At 25.9% G+C, this 17,406-nt stretch overlaps 2 protein-coding genes across 13 annotated transcripts in view; both read left to right on the top strand.

The window, feature by feature from the left end:
- Nmdar2 (glutamate ionotropic receptor NMDA type subunit 2) overlaps positions 1-17,406 on the top strand; it is a 303,165-nt gene that overhangs the window by 72,771 nt on the left and 212,988 nt on the right. The window lies entirely within an intron of this gene.
- Positions 1,851-7,309, top strand: LOC145970764 (uncharacterized). The gene is made up of 8 exons (XM_083097701.1): positions 1,851-2,240; positions 2,598-2,717; positions 3,012-3,178; positions 3,456-3,697; positions 3,787-4,019; positions 4,123-4,486; positions 5,005-5,135; positions 5,412-7,309. Exons 2-6 carry the CDS (start codon positions 2,648-2,650, stop codon positions 4,215-4,217), a joined length of 807 nt encoding a protein of 268 aa, XP_082953827.1. The 5' UTR covers positions 1,851-2,240; positions 2,598-2,647; the 3' UTR covers positions 4,218-4,486; positions 5,005-5,135; positions 5,412-7,309.

Consider the following 17,406-nt stretch of genomic DNA (forward strand, 5'->3'; position numbering starts at 1 on the left):
ATTTTGTAAAATTAAAATATAAAAATATTTAATTAAAAATTATATTTTTTTAAGCATATATATTTTACAATAAGTAAATGTACAAGTTCAAGAAAAAAATGTTTTTTTTATTTAATATGTCGTTTATTATATAAAAATATATAAGATTTATAAAAAAATTATTTTATATTAATTTTAAAAAATATATCAATTAAATATGTGTTTTTTAAATAATTAAAAATATTTGTTTTCGATTGTATATATAATCATTTTTTAATATATAAAATTTTACATATAAGTAAATATTTTTACTAACGTAAAAAATACATATTTAGTTAAAATATATATTTTAAGATTTGTGTAATACTAACAATAACATCATATACTCTTTCGTGAACATAATTTTCTTACACAAATTAAATATTAAAAGAAAAAAACCACTTTGTGTGTATATGTGTTTCTTAATATATATTTATTTTAAAATACATATGGTTACATATATTAAAGTAAACATATATTTTTTAAACAACTATTGTGTCATTTTAATTAAACTACGTACTTTCTCTGGAATACATTTTTATTTAAAAACAAATTTAATTTTTAAGTTTTAGAAAATAATATACTTTAATTATAATAACTCATAGAATGTATTTTATGAAAATAATATTTAAATGTAGAAAATGTATGTATATTGAAAAAAATCTGCACTATTTGCACTATCATAAAACAAAAAAAAGTAATTTTATTTAAGAAAAATATTTATATGGATGTTAGTGATATATTTATTTGTATACAATATATAACATTAAGTTTATGCATTAACTTATTTATAGCAAAAAAATTTTTGATAGTACAAAACAAAAATAAATTGCGATCAAATAAATATATCCTTCATATTATATATGACATTCAAAATACTGAAAACTATTTTCTTAATTCAAGAAAATATAATAAGAAATTATTTATTTTTTTTTGCATTTAGAAGTTTTTTTATACTATTAAAGAAAGGTAAAATCTGATAAAATAATTATGTTTTTTATATCAATTTTCGATTTACTATACTGGAAAATATTTCTTTTACAATGTAAAAAAATATAAAGAAAAAATAAAAAATTATATATTACTAAATAATTTTTTTAAACAAATTAATTATTCAAATAACACACATATTGTTTTGAAAAAATACTATCCATATTATATAATGAAAATTTTCTAGCATCAAAGAATTATAATAACAAACCAGAAAAATATTTAATACAAAAAAGAAAGAACATAATAATAAAAGCTTAATATGTTTTATTTCATATATAAAAATAGTTTTTCTCAATTTAAGAAATACTTATTTTTTAATCTTAGTAATAATTCCTTTTAAAAAATAAATTATGTTCATGTTTGTTTAAAAAAATATTTATTTACATATTTATTTTATTAAAAACGATTTCTCTAAAGAATCAAATCTTTCTTATTACAGCGTATGCTGCATCTATCAAATAAGGTTTTTGCGTCATAAAATATTTTTTAATACCTAATAAGCATTCATTTTGTAATATGTTTCTCTTATATATGTTTATCATAAAAAAATATTGTTTAAATACTAATAATATAATTAAAGAAATATTATTATTGAATATCTTTTTTCAATTATATTTTTTTTTAAATTATATAGTAAGTCTATCATAATATTTATGTGCATATGTATGTATGTATATATGTATAAACATATATATATATATATATATATATATATACATTTATTTATTTCTTTATTTATTTATTTATTTATATATACATGTACATTCAATTAAAAATACATTTGCTTAAATAAAAAAAAGAAATCTCTAAAGATAACATTAATTATACATGCACGAAAATGTATTTTATTTTAAGAAAAGAAATTATTTATTATTATTACTCATAAATTATTACTCTTATGAAAAAATGTAATTAATAACTATCAACGCTATTCGAATATCCCGTTGAGAATGGCGCGTATATTGCGTAGAAAGCGCTGCGATTTTGCGGGGAACAATCGAGCGGAGAAAAACAAACGCGAAGCACGAGTTGATGGTGTGATAGTGATACGTGAGTGCGGCAGAGTAAAGACAACGCAATAAGACAAAAGACTGTTTGGATTTGTCTGTACTTCGTGCTGAGCCGGCATACGCTGCTCACACAATTAGTTACTTTTTCATATAAGTGGTTTTTCGATAAGTTATTTTTCAATAGAAGTTATTTTTCTATATCGAGGGCCAGTTTTATATGTAAGTACACGTGCTTTTTACATAAATTGAAGAAAAAGTTTCGTATCAAGCTAGCGCCAGACTGCATAATTTGTAATTCTTAATTCGTTAAATTTCGATGCTTAATTCGTTAAATCGATGATTTATGTCTTTTCAGTTTTATAAAAAATCATTTGCTTAAGATCAATACAAATGATGTCTCATAAATAAAGAATTGATAAATTTTCTATCGACACTTGACAAATTTGACAAAAACTATTAATTATGAATCAAATTGCGAATATGTGCTAAATGATATATATTTGTTTATTATTTAAGCTTACATTCATAACACAAAGAATATAATAAATAATTAATAATATTTTTGTTGTAATATAGGTAAACGAACCAAATAATTCCAAATTGATAAATTATATTCATTGTAAATTATGGAAGACGAGGAAGTAAAAAATATTTTACTTGATTTAAAACTAGAAGAGTATATTGAAACTTTTAAAAGTAAGTAATCAATGCATGTGCGACACTATGTATGTATCTACATATTAACACACATTTCAATTAGTTTTTTAGATATTTACAATTTTAAAAGAAATAAATTGTATTGATATAATACATATTTCTTTTAAATATATGTTTTTATGTATTATCTTTAATTATTATTATTTTTTATTATTATGTTTTATGTATATATTTTTTTTCATGGTTTACAAATTGCAATATACTTTAATAAATTGAGTTAATAAATTGTGATATACTTATACATATATATATGTAAATATGTAATATTTTTAGAAAACAAAATTACTATTGACATTATAAAAGAATTATCAGAACAAATGATATCAGAATTGATTCCTGCTATTGGTCCAAGAGTAATATTTTTATCATATTGGAGAAAACTTAAAAATGAAAATCCTTTACGTTCCATTGAAAATGAAAATATTTCGCCTAAAAGAAACGTGAGTTTAGAATGATTATTTTTTACTAAACTCTGCTGAAAGTTTGTTGTGTACTTCTCTTGTAAACTTCTCTTTCATATCATGTTATTTGATATCTTGTTTTTTTCTTTACTTTCGTCTGTTCCTTTTCTCTTTTTCTTTCTTTCTGTTACCTGTGGCAGGCGTTATATCTTTCAATTTATTGACGAGTTATATATCTTTATTTGTACATATATTTTATATTCCATGTTATATTACAATTATACATATATATATAATTATTTGTTATTTTTTGAAGAAATTTGATTACGATACCGAAATTACTAGTAATTCAGATGAATTTGAACTTTCACAAAAAGATTATTCAAATATGCAATTATTTGGAAATTCACGCTTACGAAAAATAAGTGATATTCTTAAGGAATGTGCTCAAGGCCAACGCATATTAAAAGTATATGTAAGAGAAAAAGAATTAACAGAAAAACATAGAAATGAAATATGTGATATGATTATCACAGACTTAGAAAATCGTCATGAACGGTATAAATTTTTGTTTTGCTTTTATGTAAAATATTTGACTTTTATGAATATAATTGCATATAAAATTGTTTATTATTATGTACCTTTAGATTAAGAAATGAAACTGCGGAACAAATTGCAAACATGATTGTTGCTGAGTTTCCAACAGAAGTACCTAGCACTTATTATGTTCCGCCTATAAAAAAAAAAGATTCTCTCTTATATAAATCTATACCAGCACGTGGAAAAATAATTACTATGTGGAGAAATCGTAAATTTTCAAATAAAAAATTAGAAGGTTTAATGAACGTTACAGCAGGAACTTCTAATAATTCTACAAATGGTAAAATCATTATAAATAAATTTAAATAATATTTTCTACATTTCATTATTGTTTGTATATTGTATATGTTTATACATTTTATATTTGTACACATATTTTATAGATGTAAATTTAGACAAGACTGAAATAGAAAGTATTGAATGGTTAAAAAGACATCAAGCCCCGTGGGAACTTGTAGTTCAGCGCGCACTGGAGTAAAACATTTAACATTCGTAGTAAAAACATTAAAAGCTCTAATCAACGTACTTTAATTGATATTTTCACGGAATGGCCTATTTTAAAGCATCCGAATGGCTATTTTTTAATAATCGAAGATTTCAAATGTATGAATTTATCTAAGGAAACGTTAAGTATGGATAAATGGGAAAACTTTTTCCAATGAATAAAAAGTTGGACACCACTATCTCATAAAGATGACACAGTCAATATTTTATTTGAAACATTAGAAGACAATGACATTGCTGATGGTAAAGAAATCTTTTATCAATAATATTTTAATAATATTATAATTTTTCTTATCTTTATCTTATTCTTTGTTTACTTATCTTATTCTTTTACTTATCTTATTCTTTCTTTATTTTTTTCTTATTTTAATATCTATATTATAACTGATAAAATATTTGAATAAAATACATTTTTTAAAATAATAAGTTTCTTTAAATTAAGACAAGTATTTTAATAATTATGCTTTGTACATATATATTAACTTTTATCTAATATTAAGCATTTATGCGAATCCTAAACAATAAAACATTATGTAATCTTTTTTTATGGTTTTATTTTATTATATATTTATATATTATATATTTTATTTTTATTTTAATTTAACATTAATTTGTATGAAATCCGAAATTTTGTTCACAAATTAAATTTTCATCAACTTATTTGTAACTGTATATGTATAATCTCTTAAAAATATTTACTTAAGTTTTCACAAATGGTTTATTACATTATTTTATTTGTTACATTTTTCTTGATTATTTAGATTCGAAAATTGCTTTGCAACTTATGATACTATCGCATTTAATCCCTCCTAAAACAATGAAAAGATGCAGTAATAAATTTTGGAAACCATCTATATGGAACGCAAAGGATAGCATGATAAAACATGCAATAGTTAGTATCTCATAGTATTAATAACTATAACTTTATCATTTATTTATTTATTTATTTTTATTTGTTCATTCACTTTAAGTTTAATATTGTTATTTTTAAATTTTGTTATTTATTTTTTTATTATTATTTTATGTTATTTATTGTTTTGCTAATTTTTTATATACTTTAAATTATAATTTTATATCATAAAAAAGCTGAAAATTATGCAGGAATTATAATTATCAATTTTGTTTTTTTTTCTCTTTATCCTTTTTTAATGTAATAATAATTTTATAGATTCCTGGTGACGTGACGAGACTTAGAGAGGATACGATAAAAAGATGTAAAGAATTGAACCTCACTATTCAACCTTATATAATTATCATAGGATCTTCATTGAAGGAGATCAATAAATCATATGTTTGCATTGATGACATTTTATACGATACTTCTTCCACTGTGGAAGCTGTTGATATCTGTTTTAAAACATTTCATGTTTTTCAACTATATTATCCAATAGCAAGTGAACACTTATGGTTACTAATACAAAAATGTATTTATAAATTTGCAACCAAATGGGACAGCATTATTCCAAATATTGAGTATATCATTAAAAAGTTTGAAAACGATACCTCTGATAAATCATCTGTAAGTCATAATTTACATTAGTATAATTCTTCTTTTCATCATTGTTCATTTTTACTTTAATATTAATTTAAGAATAACATTTAAAATGTTTCGTTGCATGTTTTGTTCCCGTTTATTGTTATCCATAAATTTTTTGATGGCACATATAAAACTAAATCATAAGTCACGTATGCATTGTGAAGTTAAATGCAATGTTGAAAACTGCTTTCAAATATATAATAATATGTATTCCTTAAAAAGACATATAGTATCTGAACATGTAAAACGTCGTAATGATTTAAAACTTATTCGTGAGAAAAATATTTTGCAACAAACAAGTAGAAATATTTTACAACCTATTTTAAATAATACAAACAGTATTCTTAATGTAAAATATAATAACATTATTAGCCAAATCTCAAGCACTTTTGATGTAAATAATGATAATTATATGTTTGTATTCAAAGAAAAACTTAATGAGTGTGTTACTCATTTTGTAGCAAAACTGTATGCTTATGGTACTATGAATCGTACCATCATTCATGATATTATTTTGAGTACTTCTTCATTATACAACTTTTGCTTAGAATTTATAAAATTAAAATATGGAAAAATAGATGAGTTGTGTAATATATTGCAAGTAATAGAAAAAGCATTTGAAAATTTTAAAACTGAACATTTAACATTTCAATATTTCCAAAAAATAGGATGTTTAATATTACCGTCAACCAAGAAAATACATTCATCTTTAACTTTTGGTTTATTTGATCGATTTACAAGATCTACAATTTGTCATAGAAAAATAACTATTGTACCTCTAAAAATAGTATTAAAAAACTTTTTAGAAATTCCAAATGTTTTTTTTTCCATAACTGAATATATCGAGCATTGTAAAAAAAATGATTCTATTATCATTTCAATAATTCAAAGTAATTTTTGGCAATCAATTGAAAAAAATAGTGAAGGAAAAATAATTCTACCATTAGTCTTATTCTTTGATGATATTGAAATAAACAATCCTCTCGGCTCACACAAATGCATAAATAAATTAGGTGCAATATATTGTTCAATTCCATGTCTACCTGATGAATATGCAAGTAGACTAGAAAATATTTTCTTAGTTCAATTACATAATTATATAGATCATAAATTTTTGGGAAATAAGATATTTAACCATGTAATTGATATGATAATAGATTTGGAAACAAATGGTATAAATATCACTATAAATGGAGAAATACAAACAGTATTTTTTGTATTGTGTTTTATAGCAGGAGATAATTTAGGATTAAATACAATATTAGGTTTCTCGAAAAGTTTTAATTCATTACACTGTTGCAGAATTTGCAATGTTTCTAAAACAGAACTTAAAAAACAAGTAAAAGAAAATGTTGATATGATAAGAACAGTAAACAATTATGAAGTAAATGTAGTAGGAATTCAAGAAAATTGCATTTTTAACATTATCCCACATTTTCATGTGACGGAAAATTTCTCTGTTGATCCAATGCATGATATATTCGAAGGTATTTGTCGTTATGATATTGGAAAAATTTTAAATACTTTAATTAATAAAAAAAATTTTTTACATTACATGTTTTTCATGAAAGGATTCGATTTTTTAACAAACATTATTTTGGTGAAAATATTCCTTTGATAACATTAGATTCCATAGAAAAAGAGCTCATTATTATATCAGCTTCTGAAATGAAATATCTTATTCTGAATCTCAATTTATTTATTGGAGATCTTGTTCCACTCAATAATGAGATTTGGGAATTATATTTACTTTTAAGACAAATTGTATGTATTGTAATTTTACATGCTCTAAATGTACAAACTATTGACTTGGTTGAAACACTTATTTCTGAATACCTTTCTCTACATATAAAGTTATTTCCTAATTCATTAAAAATTAAGCATCATAATTTATTGCATTATTCGAGAATTATGCGAAAATATGGACCTTTAAAGAGTATGACATGCATCCGATTTGAAGGAAAACATAAACAAATAAAAGAAAACAGCAAAATCTGTAAAACACGAATAAATCCGTCGTTTACACTCGCTTTAAGACACCAGTTACAGCTTTGCTACAGATTTTTTTGTAATCAAGGCTTTGAAGATCATATATGTTTTGGAAGTATTACTTCAAAATTGAAACTAATAGATAACTATGAATGTTTTAAAAACCTTTTGCCTTCTGATGATTTTAAAGATTATAATTCTGTAAATTGGATAACAATAAATGGGACAAAATATGATATTAATTCATTGATATGCTTAAATATAAACGACATTGATCCCGTGTTTGGAAAAGTTAAACATATTATTATAAGTCCATCAAAAAATATTTATTTTCTATATATTAAAATGATAACTGTATGTTATTTTCATCATCTTAGTGCGTTTGAAGTAAAAGAAACGCAAGAATGGAATTTTATATCTCAAAAAAATCTTGCAGATTGTGAAGTATACTATGTTCAACATATGTCAAATATGAAAAGTTACATTCCAGCAAATTTTTAAAATACGTTTTATTTTAATATAAATAATTAATACAACAAATATATATAATTAGTTATTATTTTTGTAGGCCAAATTAAATATATATGATGTTGGGTTTTTAGATTAAGCAGATTTACTTCGAAAGTTATGATTTATTTTTTTTATATTACAATTATCTTTATAAAATTAATAATTTAATTTTTTTAAAACAAAACATGTTTTATTTTAAAAATTCGACATTTTTGTGTTCCTTTATTAACGAATAAATACGAAAAAATATTAATTTTATACGTCGTATTTATATATATAGTTTATTATGTAATTAAATATTATATTAATTTTTTAAGAGAAAACAAATAAAATACGCAATTAATATATTTGTACTTTTCATTAAAAAAAATAAATATTTTTTTCTAATTGACTTTTTTATTTGTAGTTCATAGTTATACGTGCACATACTATGTATATATATATATATATATATATATATATATATATCCCATTACACAAAGCAACAGTAACATAAGATCAATGCTATAATTTTTAACTCAACAATGTAATTATAATATGACATACCTTGTATACAACTGTTAATTTGGTGAATAAGAAGTTGGTGAATAACATTGTTACTGTTATTTGTGGTACTGTTATTTTGTGTTTAAATATATGAAAATGAGATATGCATATATACACATGCGCATATATACGCACATAAATATTGCGCAGACATAATAGTTGAAATAGTGAAGAAATAATAATTGAAGAGTGTGTGTGTGTGTGTGTGTGTGTGTGTGTGTGTGTGTGTGTGTGTGCGTGTGCGTGTGCGTGTGCGTGTGTGTGTGTGTTATCGTGAATTCTTATATAGGTTATCTTATTATTAGAGAGAGAAATGATGTAATTGTTTTTTTCTCAAGTAAGTACCGCGAGATTACGGATATTTTCCATAGTAGAAAGATTTATGTGATACCGGCGGGATGAAATATGAGAGTAATTAGTGAAATCTTTTTTGCATGGTGCGAATCCAAGTAATTAGAATTGCATAAACGGATAATAAAAAAGTTTCCGTTTAGAGAAGTATGATGCGAATTAATCAACGAGAACGGCGTTTGTGAAAATGAAAATACGTAATATCGTTGCGTTACCAAATTTGTTTTGCAACATTTTCAATTTAACATTTTATAAAAAAATATTTAATAATGCCATTTTTTATAATATAATCTTTATATCACATAAATTTAAAATTTTTGCTTCATAAGGTAAATATTATCATGTTATTTTGATATAAATTTGGAAATATTCTGTCTTATTAGAACTAAATTAAATTAATTTTTGTTTATCTTAAGTCATTTGAACTATCGATTTTTAAATACGACTTGATGTACAGATTTCTAGTAACGTTACATAATTTGCTTCTGTGAAAACTTTCTGTGAAATTTGTGATATTTTAAGTACTGTAGAATGGTAGAAGAAGAAAGATCCCCTAATCTGAACACCAAGCTCTCTAAAGGATCGTTCAGTCCTTCATATTTCTACGAAGAAGTCGGTCACGGTTGGTGCCGTAACAAGCTTCTTACTGTGTAGATAACGTAATTTTGAAGTCATAAGATGAACCACATTTATTGTAGAAGTTTATCATGTGCAGCTGTTGCGGTTATTATTGTGAGCGAGAGAGTATGTCACAAATGATAGAGAAACAAACCAATAAGATTAGGTAAATTAAATTTCTAAATCTTCTCTTTCTCTTCTTCTTTTTCTATAGAAAATTTTAGAAAAAAATTTTAAAATAAAGAAAAAATTCTCTGTTTAAATATTCTGACGTGTTTAAAATTATCAGCGAAAAAAGAGAGAGAGAGAGAGAGAGAGGAAGAGGGAAAAAAGAGACAAGTAGATTATCTATATCATTTTTAAATAGAACACATGTGTTAATATTCGATAATATTGGTTTTAAATTTTCCTCTTTTGTAAGAATGAAAATATTATTTTTAGTTTAAAAGTAAAAGTTATATACATATAATATTTTTTTTAATGCAGGTATGTAACAAAACAATTCATTAGATACATGCAAGAGAAAATTTATTACATTTATATTACTAATTCTGTTGATTCGAAAACAAACAAGACAAATATTTTGCGACAAAATAAAAGCAATTCATTAAGATGTTTGCTCACATGAATATATTGTACATAGCAAAACATTAATCTAAAAATTATCTTTCACAAGTTAATTGTAGTAATTCCAAATTAAGGAACACAAAGAGGTTTAATATTTTGAAATAAATAGCATCTCATTTATTCGATTATACGAATCGTTTCGGCCTTTCCTGAGTTAAATTGAGAATAATACGTTGTCTGACAGACAAGCCACTGAGAAACTTGTATGTTTTCTGAAGTTTTACCTGCGAACATGTCGCTATGTGTACACATAATGCACCACGACGCTATGGGGCGCGATATCATTTCGTGGTCTTTCGTTAAACTTTGTAAGCTCGTTAATTCTTTCGCTATGATGTAACTAATTACGAAACTAATATGATACGAAAGCACTGGGACGGCACATCTGAATGCCTAATTAGAAAAGTTTAACTTGTTCACCTGCCTGAAGTTGACTAACTTCATACAAAGAAGCTTCAGGGATGGCTGGCAAGACTTAAGTCGTTGCTCCCTGATCGTCGATAATTAAGCTTGTGCGTTATGCTACAATCTTCGGAGGTTAGCGTTATTGATTAATTTGAACTTCGGAACCATAGGTTATGTACTAGAATACAGAGAAGATCAAAAGAAACAAAGTATATGATAGAGGTATAATGAAAGGAGTTAATAACTCTGTGTGTGTATGTGTGTTAGAAATCATGTAACTATTTAATTGATTGATACATATATTATTGCCTCTGGTTAATTGTATGCAAATTTATTATTTATTATTTACTTACAAAATATAATAAATTATTTATCTATTATACTTTTATTTGAGAAATGATGGTAAGCATTCCATTATATTCCGTGTTCACGCATACTTATTATATGCTTATATAATATTTCGCTAATAATCACAAACGCTTATGCATTGCATAAGAACGTTCTACTTAAAATTATCGGTATTTGAATTAACATGAATCCTTTTGGCTGTGAAATTGAGGGTTTACCATTCTATTCACTAATTAGTGCCTCTTATCATCGTATTACGCGGTGCATGAGTGGATTTGCTGTTTTCGTTTGCCAAAATTCAAAGAGAGAGTGCGTATTCATAATTATCTTTTACTTCTGTAATAGTAAAAATTGTGTATCTGCGAGTCAGGGAGAGACCATTTGTAATCGTTATACGAAATATAATTATGTGTGGATAATTCACAATTACAGTTTACATGTTAGGATAATCTGGATCCTAAGTTTTCACGTATCGCTTTAATGCATCACACTACCTCAGCAGGCTATGTAATATGCATTTGGTTGATCATTAATCTCGTAACAATTGATTTATTATTATTTAGCGATAAAAGACTTACTTCAAATATCAAAATTTGATCAAATATCAGAGTTAAAGTTGATTTTGTTTGTTTCTTTTATTTGATGTATGTTTCATAGTTTAAATTTCAAATATACTTTTGCCCTGTGTGCTATTTTTTCTACAATTTATTTAATTTAATTTATGAAATTTATAGTATTATTTAACTCATTATTTTGTATAATAATGTATATACTAAAGCTAAATATAAAAAATAAAATTATAAAATATGAATTATGTCAAATATAATTCATTTTGCCCAGATTATAAGGTAAACAAAACACCCATATTTATCGAAGATTAATTATCACGTGGATTTAATAAAATCCAATAAAATATCATCGTAATAGCTACTTAATACGGAATGCTGATGCCGAGGGATGAATTCGTGTCACGCCACTCGTAATTAAAGTTTTCTAATTTCCGGAAGGCAACGTGGGAATTTCCGGCGGGCCATTTATTATATCGGCGCGGTAAACAGTTTTCAGTTTACATGAGAAATATACCCTCGTTCAACGTTTAAGAAGCAATAAACTCGTAGTCAACGTCTGTCGTTACAAAAGATTTAACTTTCTTTGACAGAGAGAGTGTTTTTATAGAAAATCTGCGAGATTTGGAGGAAATTCGCGAGGTGGCTTCATGACATTGCAGGGCATTTTATCATTGCGATATGGTATGCCATTTTTACTTGTAGATTAGTTGACGTACAAGAACGCGGCGCCTTACCAGCCTTCTAGATGTTTAATGAGATTCGCATGTTAGTCGCTAATTAACAAGCTCCCGCGGATATTTACGCTGCCTGTAAAGCAACACGTGCTATGTTCGTAGTCAAATAATGTTTTGCAATTTGAACTATGTCATACTAATGTAGAAAACACGATTGCAGAATAATATTAATTTATAATTATTAAATGTGCTATTAATTATCTCGAAGTTTATGGTAAAAATTTATACTAAATTTAAAACTTAAATAAATATTACAAGTTCGCAAAATGGCACTTTTTAAGACTTCATTATATATATATATATATAATGAAAAGTCTTAAAAAGTGTCATTTTGCGAACTTGTAATATGTTCGCGAGCGAATGCGACAGTGCGTTGATAGGACCGGAAGGTCGTAAAGCGAAAAAAGTGCGCCTCGTTCACACAAAGGACTGACGTTTATTGGAGTCACAATTAAAAGACAAGTGTTTAGTGCAGTGATTTCGATTAGCGAAACAGCGGTGTAACAAAGTGAGCGCGGTTTCGCGAGCGGTATCGCGAGCGGTGTAGAGAAACGAGAGCGAGAAAAATGCGTTGTCCAAAGTCGTAAGCGGTCGTGTAATGCGGTTAATCAGCGGTTTGATACAAAGATTGCGAAAGTCCAAGAGAATAAGCGGTCGTTACAAGCGGTTTTACTATGCGGAGCGGTTTTAACTAAGCGGTTTGACAAAAAGTGCGAGACTTCGGCTTGCTCGCGTGCGGTGCCCGTTATAAGGCGAGCGGAATTTTGGGCCCGTTGCGACGTGGCCCAATAAATTTAATTGTTTAGCGGTGACCTCATGGCGCCGCGCGTAATTGGCCGCCGATGAGGTCTGACGTCGGCTTTTTCGCGGTTGCCATGCGCGCAGTCTTTTTAGAACAGCTGATTGGCAATCAGCTGTTCGTGACGTATGGGCGCGCATGCCCGTGCGTCGCGCTGATTTTGTCGACGGTTGACGTTGTTGTTGTCACTGTTTATGACACGCGTTTCTTATGCCCCAAAAAAATTGGAGATAATACGAACGATCGAGTTTTTCTGAAAAATAGATATCTCGAGAAGTTTCTCGACGCCCGTTAAATTCGAATTTACGAATTTATAACATATTGAAAAATGCGGATTTTACTTGCGAATAATTTTTAAGCGAAATGATATTTCGGTTTTCGAACATAATATTTATTTAAGTTTTAAATTTATATATATATATATATATATATATATATATATATATATATATACAGGGTGAGTTTTAATGGTTGTGTCAATCTTTTTATCATGCGGGAGATTACCGATCGCAATTTTAACAAATTGATCGATACATAGATGTCAGTTAATTGGATCGACCGTATCGAAGGCCGAAATATAATGTGTACAATTAAAGCAAGTTAAAAGCTGAAATTATATAGTATGGATTTATTATTATTGTTAAAGCTACGCACTTATTATTATTATTATTATTATTATTATTATTAAATATATATATTATTATATTTATTATTATTATTATTATTAAAGCTACGTATACATATATAATATATTAAAGCAGTAAGAATACATTTAAAAATTCAGTTCAAATTTAACACTTTAACGTTTTATGTAAAACTTTATTTCAAATTCCGCATTTATTTTTATGATAAAAATTTTTAATATTGTTATACGCTAAAGGTATGTAGTATTTCTGCCTTCTTGAAATAAAATCACGCAATTGTTCCACAAGAAATACATTCTTATGAAACAATTGCGTAATTTTATTTTAAGAAGGAAGAAAATTTTTTGCTCCATATTTTTAGCATATAAAACAATAAAAATTTATTATAAAAATAAATGCGGAATTTGAAATAAAGTTTTACATAAAACGTTAAAGTGTTAAATTTGAATTGAATTTTTAAATATGTATTTCTTCCGCTTTAATATATCGAATACGTATAATAATAAATCCCTAATTTGATCACAGTAAAATAATAATAATAATAATAATAAATATAATAACATATATATTTAATAATAATAATCATAATCATGATGATGATGATGATGATGATGACGATGACGATGACGATGACGACGATGACGACGATGACGACGATGACGACGATGACGACGATGACGACGATGATGACGATGATGATGTAGCTTTAATAATAATAATAAATCCATACTACATAATTTCAGCTTTTAACTTGCTTTAATTGTACACATTATATTTCGGCCTTCGATACAGTCGATTCAATTAACTGACATCTATATATCAATCAATTTATTAAAATTGCGATCGGTAATCTCCCGTATGATAAAAAGATTGACACAACCATTAAAATTCACCCTGTATATACACATATACATAAATACATGCGAAACGCCATTTCTTGGACCTGTTTCTTCTTTCTTATTCCACACCACATCCTTTGCTACTTAAGTATTTATACACAATATTCACTCGCGAGAAGACACTTAATTATATTTGCGCGCGCACTAACCAAAAGAACACAACAATCGCGCAATACTTTACACGACACTCCGAACGCATCGTTACGTAATGTAAGGCGATAATTAATCGCGCTTATCATTTCCAATCGTAAAGAATAATCGCATTTTCTACACCTCCTAGTATTTATCATGATCGCGTTTCGCGAGATAACGACGACATACGAAGTACCATTACTTGCGTGCTGCGCGAATGACAAAATATGAGTTATAAATAGCGTTCTATGTATACTTACAATTAGTTAAAAAAAATGTGTCAGTTAAACATTGTGTGACTATTATTATACATATTATTTGTCTACTACACAATGTTATAAAATGAATTTATGAGAAATATCCTTTGAATTTTTATTAAATTAATTATAAAAAAATGGCTGATATACGAGTATATCACAATTCTTTTTCGTTAGTTGAATCATCTAATCTTGAAATTCATTATCAATATTATTGCGCGCGTTATTAATATAAAAATGATTGAAATTATATTTAAATCGGCGAAAAATATAAAGTATGATACGAAATATATTTTAAAATATTATTACAAAAACAATTATCATGAAAATCGTAATAAATCAATAATTTGTAATCTTCTTATTACGTCATTTTAATACTTGAAAAGTACATATAGCATGAAATATCTATCTCAAATAGCAAAATTTGTACAATAACAAACAATGTCCCAAGAAAGTGCCAAATTTTGCGGTATGGAACGCTGTTTACATTCGGTGTGTTTGTTTTCATTCACGCGGCGAGACTCGTGCAAGCAGGCAGCGGTGTGAACACTCCGTATGACGTATTATCTTGTGAGACGTAATCGTAGCAATATTAAGAGAAGTAGAACGCAATCATTTTTCACTTAGTTATTAATTTGCGCGATTAATTAATTCTATCGAATATACAAAATACATTCGTCACACATTCATCGTATTTTCTTGATGCGTATGTAATTGTAATTAATCGTATTGTCGTAAATATCGTATGAGTGTCATGAAGAAACAGCAAAAACTAAACAAGAAGGAAAGAAGAAGCGCGTCAAGCAACACTGGAATATCTATGAGGTGAGAAATGTATAATTTATTAATTATTATTTGTTCATATTTTTTATCTCCACAATAATTATCTATTTTACAACACTGTATAATACGAAGCACTTTAAATAATTCATAATTAATAATACAAAATTCTATTTATAATGTCATACTGTGTAATATCTACAGCGAATATTTGAACAAGTAAAATGTACACACATATACATATATCGAGATATGTATACATTAATATATGGGGCATATAAAATTAAATAATATTTAGAAAGTATATGAAAAATTGTATTATCTTTCTCTTCAGATTATTGCATTTAAAAGTTATTCTCTTAAATATTATTTTGGATAATTCTTTATATGTAATTTAATTTTATATTTAAGATATATTTGTATTATACAAATTAACATATATGAAAACTCTATCATTGTGTATTATATTGATGAAAGCAGTATTAAATCTCATTTTTTATTTTAATTTTGAATGAAGAGAAAATCCTTAAATATTATATGCATTAATATTTATATTAATGTTTATATCTTACATGACATATTGACATTTGCATTGTCAAAATGTATATATGAGTATATAAGAATATAAAAATTTATATAATAATAATAAATTTGCTTAAATGAATTATGAAAATCTTTGATTTCTTCAGAAAATTAGTTATATTTATTTCTTAAGAATAATTATATGTGTAAGCTTTATGTATCAAAAAGTAATGTGATTGATGAGATCAAAATTATTTTTCTTTGCTTTCTTTGTGTGTGGCAGACATTATAACTTCAATAGTGAACGATTCCGAATATTAGCGAATATACTTTAATTTTTTAACTGATTATTTTCGCGCCGCACAGTTAATAAAACTGTACGTGTTATCCTAGAGTTCGAAAGTTACAAAACTTACGAGGAAAGCAACGTAAAGTTGTAGCGTAAAGTTGTTAAGAACGTACACGAAGTCATTTCTTCAAAATCAAACATACTTTTCCTGAGGGACTTTTCGGAAAGTATCATCACTTAAGGGTGCTCGAAAGAAAAGAGGCTCCTTCAATAACTTCTCACAAATCTTCAATATGAAAGAATGATGCGTATGCGTTCTCAACGTTTCGTAATTTTTGATAAATCAAATAAAAAACAAGATTTTTCGCGAAAAATAAATAACAATTTTATCATAAATCTTTTAAATAATATTAGTGTAAATTCATTATAATCTTATTTTTTTACTAGCATTGTAAATTTAAAAGAGTTACAATTAAGGAGCAATTGATTGAAAGATTTGGAAATTTACGAGAGAAATGATGTTTCTGACATCTTTGAGAAATGTCTGGAAGAGGTTGAAATATTGTAAAGACCGTCTAGTTGAGAACCATTTACGTAAAAGTTTTGA

The sequence above is a fragment of the Camponotus vicinus genome, unplaced genomic scaffold, assembly GCF_025532165.1.
Source record: "Camponotus vicinus isolate PSW18456_S1 unplaced genomic scaffold, iyCamVici1.0 SCAF_4, whole genome shotgun sequence".
NCBI classification, from domain to species: Eukaryota; Metazoa; Arthropoda; class Insecta; order Hymenoptera; family Formicidae; genus Camponotus; species Camponotus vicinus.